General features: G+C 32.2%; 1 protein-coding gene across 18 annotated transcripts in view; it reads right to left on the bottom strand.

Annotated features, from left to right (window-relative positions):
- Positions 1-4098: 4098 nt before the first annotated feature.
- LOC139486769 (ETS-related transcription factor Elf-2-like) overlaps positions 4099-8555 on the bottom strand; it is a 110358-nt gene continuing 105901 nt past the window's right edge. For all 18 annotated transcript variants that reach the window (XM_071271715.1, XM_071271723.1, XM_071271716.1 and 15 more), the window contains one exon: positions 4099-8475. In XM_071271715.1, coding sequence (XP_071127816.1) covers positions 8367-8475 — 109 coding nt within the window. In that variant the 3' untranslated portion in view covers positions 4099-8366. The remainder of the gene's footprint in view (positions 8476-8555) is intronic.

Genomic DNA, 8555 nt, shown 5'->3' with positions numbered 1-8555 from the left:
AAATATCCAAATACTCCAAATATCTCAACATTTTTTTAACGTAGACGGTTTTGGTTATTTTATAGTTTCTTTTCTTTACGTGTTTATAATCTTTGGGCTTTATACAAAAACACCTGTTGGTGATCATTAGTTGGACCATACTTTTTTAATGCCATACCACCATACGTTGCACATTTGGTAATTTCAGACTTCAAAATTAGAATATTTACTTTGTTTTAGTATTTTTAAATTACCAAATGGAAACAGTTTAAAGGGGTTGTCAGACAAAACCGAGCAAAACATTATTTTACCGAAACGATTTCTTTTGAAATTGTAAGACAAATTATCAAATGATATGAGCAAATCGTTTCTAATACGGAAAAATCAGCATGTATAATGCTGATTTTCTTACGCATTCATGTAAGCTCTTCGAGACAGTTTACCTCGAATCTATAACATGGACAATACACAAAACAGGCAGTTAAAAACACTGTGTTATTCAACACTTTGTACTGTCTGGCGAAAATATGTCACATTACCTAAGCAACAACCGTCACAGTACAAGATTCGCAAGTTCTGAAAAGAATCGATGATCTTTTTTTGGCGTTTGTGTTCTTCAATTCTTGTTTTTCTGTGCAGTGTTTTGACCACGGTTGTTTGTCCCTTCTTTGCAATTGCGTTTTCATTTTATGTTTTTTTCGACTCGAGGTTTCTGATTTCTCCCTGGTATCTTCCTCCTTTTTGACATAAGCTATATATACTCTGCATAAATTGTAAAATTGAACTTAAATTGGTTTAAGTCATTTTGTATATTTGGAGTATTGAGGTGTTCTATGCGTTTCCTTCAGTTTTAGTTTGTTACCCCGATTTTGTTTTTTGTCCATGGATTTATGAGTTTGAACAGTGGTATACTACTGTTGCCTTTATTTATATGTCAGTCTGGCAGGTATCATCTGTCATTGACCTCATTTTCCTGGTTCATTGGTGAAATTACAAAATTGTTTTGAACGATAACAAATGACCCAATGGCATATCTTGGACAATCGGGAGAGTCTGTTTCCTGTTAACTTGAGGCTTTAACCAAAGATGAAGATCTAAACTATTAATTGTTTTCGAATTAATAATCCATTACACAAGTGACGTACAAACAACTTTCTATTCTGTATCTGTAGTGGTACGTGTAGAATCCTATTTAGGCTTTTATACACGGTTGAGAAGAGCGCCGTTGTTATGGGCGTAGTTCTTGTAGAGCGGTCTTAAATTCCTCTATAGAACCTGCATGCACAACTTTATCTGTTAATTGGTTCCAGTGAATAGTTGTTTCCTCAAAAATTGAATGTTTATACTGTGGTTTGTTGCTATTTGGTACTTTAAGTTCTCTGGTGTTATTGATTACTTGACGTTCAATAATATTGTCAGTTTCATAGTTTGAATATGCTTTAGCTTTGATAGTTCGTTTAGGTCGTGCTGGTATGACAAAATTATCGGCTGGTAGAGAAGAGGGACGAAAAATACCAGAGGGACAGTCAAACTCATAAATCGAAAAAAAAAAACTGACAACGCTATGGCTAAAAAAGAAAAAGACAAATAGACAAACAATAGTACACATGACACAGCATAGAAAACTAAAGAATAAGCAACACGCCGAACCCCACCAAAAACTAGGGGTGATCTCAGGTGCTCCGGAATGGATAGCAGATCCTGCTCCACATGTGGCACCCGTCGTGTTGCTCATGTAAAAACAAATCCGGTAAAAAGTCTAATTCGGTAGGTCACATTCATGAAAGGGAAGGGAATTGTAAGGAACATATCCCATATCATCTGTGAAACGGTTTTTCAATAACGGTCAACCAAAACGTGATGGCGTCCGTAAAATTTACGAAGGGATGAGTTCAACTCTTGGTTTAATAGCTTACTTGTGAGCAGCAACCCTCTATCAAGAAAATCATGATAGGAAATACAAGCATCAGACCATCAATCACCTTGTAAATCAGGATAAGACGGAGGGTGTTTTTTTTTTCCTCTAGCGTCTCCATTTCAAGCTGGCGTCTCATGTTAGTTATGGATCCTGTTTCTCGACTCCTGCATGTAATTTTTTTTATATATGAATCGTATGCCTGTTTTGGATACGTTCCAGTTTGTCAATATCCCCTTTCATATATGGCTTCCAGAGTGTTGTGTCATATTCCATTGTCGATCTTATTAAGGATATGTATGCTACTTTCCTACATGCCTCTGGTACGTTTCTCAAGATACTCCTACGAAAGCCCAAGGTGGCGTTGGCTTTCTTACTGATGTTGTTTATGTGGATACTCCATTTCAGATCGTTTGATATTTGGAGCCCTAAGTATGGGTTCACTTGTACCTTTTGTAGGATGTGCTTATCAAGCGTATAGAATTTGTCTGCTTTTTGTTTATGGATAAGACATAGCACTGCTTGGCATTGAATCGCATCCTCCTTTTGTAGGCCCGGATTTCTAGATGTTCCAAATCTGTGTAGTTTTTGTCGGTCTTGGCTATTTTTTAATTGTTCTGTACAGTATGCAATCGTCGGCAAAAAGTCTTACTGATGATGTTACGCTGGCCGGAAGGTCATTTATGTGGCACAGAAACAGGATTGGTCCTATGACGGTGCCCTGGGGGACTGTTGTTTCGCCTGATGATTCGCCTTCCACGATGGTTCGCATCGATCTGGCAGTTAGGAAGTTTTTAAGCCATTTGTGTGGGTTTCCTTTGATTCCATATTGATCTAACTTATGTAATAACTTGTGTGGTACTATGTCAAATGCTTTTGAGAAATCTAATATGCCTACGTCGATTTGATGTCCCTTGTCATGTTCTTGTAGGAAGTCGTTGATGGTAGTTATGAATTGGGTTTCACATGAGTATCCTGACCTGGAGCCGTGGTTTAAGTTGGTTAGGATCTTGTTTTTTTTATGACAGATGTTAAGGATACAGGTGTAGTTTTCTGCTAGACGTTTGTCACCTTTTTTGAAGATACTAAATATGTTCGCGTCTCTCCAGTCATTTGGTAGTTCACCTGTGTCTAGCGAGCATTGCATTATAATTTGCAGGATGGGTGCTAGTTGTTCAACACATTATGGCAATAATTTCAAACTGGGGCTATTTCAAGTTCTAATTACGATAGCTGGTTTGGAATGTAGAGTATTGGTTTAGCTAGTAGTTTGTGGACTACCTTGAACATGATGTTGACATTAGATATGGTTCTCCTATGTTCCAGTTGAGGAAAGGAACCATTGGTGTTACACTGTTATGATTGGCCTTTATGGGTTGTATGTTTGGTTCATTACAAGTTAGGCAGCATTTCGCTGTACCTGTTTTTTATGTTAAATCTGATTTTTCTGTAGTTGATTCCAATAAGGTGTTGCTTACTCCACTTTTAGTAGGACTAGACTTTGGTATGGCATTTCCTTTTGTGGACAATGTATTAGGTTCCACTTTAAAAATCTCAATACACTTGAAGCCGTTTTGCTTCTAATTCAGTGCACAAATGTATACAATTCCATCTTCAGTTAGGACATAGTTTGTTTTAGGAGGAAAATAAGTTCTGCTTTGTCAGCTACTAAAATATATTTCACCAAGTTCTAGTAGTCTGTCAGCCATTTAGGACCCCAAAAAAATATCCTGGCATAATATATGCTGTTTGTTTTTGAAAGTATTTGAATTTAAAGCTGCATTTTTTTTCTATGTGCATTACATAGTGTGTGTACCTGAGTTCAGTGGTTGTCATTGCTTATTTTTTTTTATCATAAATCAGGCTAATTATAGTATTTGACCTGTTTCAAATTTTGACATGTTGGGCATATTCATAGCTCACTAATAATAGTTTTGGTTTTGCTCATTGTTGAAGGCTTCACAGTGATCCAAGTTGCTTACTGATATATATGCACATAATTTGGTCTCTGGTGGTTAGTTTTCTTATTGGCAATCATACCATATCTCCATATCTTTCTAACTGTAGTCAACTGGTGCAGAATTAAGTTGTTAAAAAGTAGAGAAAATGAAATTTGGTACTTTTTTGTTTTTCAATTTTCAAGACAGGAAAATATCATCTGCATGTAAAAGCTTCCTTTATGAATATCATAAAAACAAACCATATTTTTTTTTTTTTAATTTCTTTATTTTCATATTTATATCACATTTTTCTTGTCATTTCTTACATTCATAAGAACAGCACAATAATATATAATCTTAATCTTCAGCATCATACATAATAACTTTTATTCAGTCTTTCTTTCTCTCTATAAATGATTATGAAAATCCACATTCTTCCCACAATATCAAGAGTTTTAATATGCCAATTAATCCATTGTTGTGTACAAAGTCTGTATGGTATGAAAGTTTTTTCATATGAAAAAGAATTATCCAAATCAATTGTTCGCCATTTCCAGTTAATCGTTAAAAGATTGCACAATCCCTTTTATATTTGAATCTACTCCCTGCCATTAAACTTGGAAAAACGTCAGATTTACTTTTATCCTTAAACATTCTTTCATTTATCTAAATATACACAATAATTTGCAACCTAATTTTTTTTCCATTATTAATTTAGAAATAACACTGAAAATGGCAATCAGCATAATGTGGACATAATAAAATGGATTACAATGACCGTTCTAATCGGTCAAGGATCAGTAGACATATAAGTAGTAATAAGAAATTGCAGAGAAAGACAGACTTTTACATATAACATAAATAATGCCCATATATCAATTCACCTGATTAAAATTACAGGTAAAGACAAAAAATAAAATAATTATGTCGAAAAATGTAATAAAATATCTTCATGTGAGGGTTAAAAGTAAACAGTAAAAATGGCAAAACGTGATTATAAATCTTAGAAATAAAATTATAGTTTAATTTTATAAAACTTCTCTGAAATCTGTGCTTAAAATTTTACAAATACATATCAAAACTACAATTTCCTTTGAAATGAATTCTTGACAAGCAAATAAAAAATTCGTTGAATAATCCTTAAAACAATTTTAGTAAAATCTTCTCAAATATAAGAGTGTGCTGAGTTTATATGTCAATCCTATTTATAATGAGTTCTGAATATAGGGAAACCAGATTACATAAAAACTTGGGTCTAAATATACATTTAATAATGAACAGCAAAAATATAATGCTTTTTTTTCTAAAACCTATAGTATGGTTTATACATACATGAAATCATACAAATCGATGTTACAATTCATCTGTTACTTTAACGAATAATTTTTAGTGTTGTGAATTGTAATAGCTGCCATAGGAATTCAGATCTTCGTCATGGAATAAATGGTAGTATGTAAATATTTATACCTGTGTCATGAATTCTTTCTCTCAAGGATATTAAATGTTTGTCTCTTATGCGAGAGTTATAATTTACGACTTGTTAATTGACCTTGTGAAATATCTGTAATATATACCTCATAACAGCATGAAAAATTCATTGCTTTAAACAGGATAAACCAAAAAAAGTTTTTTTTTTCTGAAAGAATTTTTAACAAAAGGTATTAAAAAGTTATTGCTATTGTTTCCATTCCCAATAGAATCAATTATTTTGAAATCAGGTTAACACTGTATGTAGATTTCCCAAGTACAGCTTATTATTGCCTTTAAGCATATAAAAAAGATTTATTCAAATTAAAATCCATAAGTAGCCTTTATTTTCATAAATATAAACCTTCTTGTAACCAGGAAAATATCAGGATATTTCCGCTGATAAAAACAAGGATCGTAATGAATAATAAATCATAGTCTTTTACCAACCAACCTGGCTTTTAAAGGCAGAAACTCTATATAAAATCAATTGTTAAGAATATACAAAAATCAATACCATTATCTTTCTTACAATGAAGAATAATCTATAATACCTCACAAAATTGAAATATTGTGTTTTTAATCTAGTTAAAGATTCTTCCTACGCCTCAATAAAAACAGATTAGTAAATGTATTTCAATCAATAAATCTTCTATAATCCTTATTCTCTCTTTTTCCTATATTTATATAAATACATATTAAATAACATAGTTCTTAATTCTGACTAATTTAATATATATGTGTTGTGCTGTAAGTGATGTCACTAAAATCTTAAATGCAAGATTAGACAACTCTGTCTTTCCTAAAAAAATGAAACTAGAAGTATTATTAATTTTAAAAAACATACAGCACAGTTTAGAAATATCAGTCAAAGTATGGATGTGTCAAATTTATGTCAAATAACAGAATATCATTTAAAAAACCTATCATCATGTTTTTAAATACTTAAAAATGATGAAAAGCCTCCTTGGGATTAAAAATGTTAAATATTAATGAAATCTGCAATACTGTAAAGAAGTCAACTGGTACATATCTATATAGCTTTGGGAATCCCTATCTTTGGCATTTAAATCTTGTGATGCAAGTACCTGCTTTTATATTATGCTTTTAAAAAAATGATAATTACAAAAAATTAAGGACAAATGTACTAAACTCACATTCCCTCGAGGATATTTTTTCTGATTCATTCTTCACTTCCAACTTAACCACACGTACACATATTTCAAAATATATTATACTATTAGTCAATTTAACACTTCACACACATAAAAAGAAATTATAAAATAACAAATAACATGTTTAAAACCGTAGGAAATGTTCGGGTTAGAGGAATGTTTAGGATTGGTCAAACCATGCATATAAGAGTAAACATGACAATACTTGTTTTTATCTTGACAATCTCGTGATAAAAGGGGAGGATGCGCCAACAGCGTCAATGGCCAACAAACAAGTTTACAGAATCATTTTATCATTATTTTAGACTTAGTTCAACATAAAACATTGGTCTTTAAAACTAAACTAATTGCTTCAAAAGACATTGGTCAATTTAACCATCAGAAGCCAAAAAAAATAATTTTTTAACAAGAAAGGTCGAAGATAAACTGAGGGCTATTCTGTTAAAATAACTTTGTTAGGGAAGGATGCTAAATTTGATGTTTGAACATGGGTTTTGGATTATATACAGTTGTAGGTCTATTTTATGTAAGTAAATAACTCAATTAAATCTTTATCAACCCTCCAAAGTCCACTTAAATGGAACAGCTCTTAAGCAACCATATATCAAGCTGGTTTCTAACTTCTTTGAAACTGTATGTTTATTCCAAAACAGATTTCACTATAGAATTAAATGTTAATTAATCATTTTGTTTCACAAGTATTGTCATTTTTACTCTGTATCTGAATTTTAACAGCACTGAATTAAAATGGAATGGATCAAACTTCATAAACAAGTTAAAAAACAAACTGAAGGAATCAATAGGTTGGTACATTAGGAAATACAGTAAAACCTGACTTCACCAAAACCTGTACACTTACAGTAAAACATACAATTGTATTATCCATACAAAATCTTCTGTCATATAGGGTTTGGTTTCTATGATAAAAGGGTCTATTTTTTTGTTTTTTTGTTTTGTTTTAAACCAACATATCATAACAATGTTATCATTAAAACTCTGTAACAATATAAACTTAAAACAAAATCCTCAACAAATTTCACAAATCTTTAACATTTAATAAAACCAGATTGTGACCTAGATCCATATAAACAAAGGTCAAATGATCAGACTAATTTACATTTTCCCAAAGACTTGCTTGTATTTCTGATATAGTTGATGAGATATCCTTCAAATAAGAGGAAATGATTATATTTTATCTGTTGAACGATTTAAACCTTGATATTTCTATGCAAGAATGTTTAAATAGTTATAAATCATTGTAAACTACGCAGGCGAATCAAACCTGCATAATTATAATTTATTGGGCTGATTTTTGTCACCTGAAGAGGATTTCATGTATAAGACACATGCCATTTAGTCTATATTCACATCCCAAAAATGACATACAAATTCCTATTTTATGACTACAGTTAACAATTAAATAATTTTCCAAAAACATAGACAACAAAACAATATAAAACTCAACAAAGTATACAATTCTTTCAACGTCTGTACATTCGATAATTTGTCTGTGAGCACATATACTTATAAAGCACATTACGGTGATCACATGAGAGTCATGTGACATTCGATTTTTTGCTACGACATAAAAGGCACCCATGGTACACCACAGTAGGATAGACTACATGGTGTTCCTCCCGTAGGATACATTTTCAGCAGAGCATAACAATCTATCATGACACTGCCACAGTTTGAGGGTCAAAATAACCGATATCTTCACTCCTTCAAAAGTTGGTTGTCGACAGGGGAAAGCACCTGTCCGTGTAATGCCGTTATCACAATTCTTGAGATTATCACACTGATGACAAGACACAGGTCTATGAAGTTCTCTCCAGTGATCGGGACACTTTGTTATGGCACTTCATAATTACTTCAACATTAACAATCCTTTCAAACGTTACTACAGTCAATTTCAATGATTTGTTTTGGAACCTCAGCAAACTGGTATACTAGTCTCTGTCCATCAACTTTGTTTAAAATACCTCTGGCATAGTAATACCTAAAAGTGGAAGATAAAAACATGTATAATACATCTTTTCTGGACAATCAAATACATACTAGTAGATGTACAAACCTTTT

Source organism: Mytilus edulis, chromosome 8 (assembly GCF_963676685.1).
Source record: "Mytilus edulis chromosome 8, xbMytEdul2.2, whole genome shotgun sequence".
NCBI lineage: Eukaryota > Metazoa > Mollusca > Bivalvia > Mytilida > Mytilidae > Mytilus > Mytilus edulis.
The sequence above is the reverse complement of the archived record's forward strand: the minus strand, read 5'-3'. Positions and strand labels throughout refer to the sequence as shown.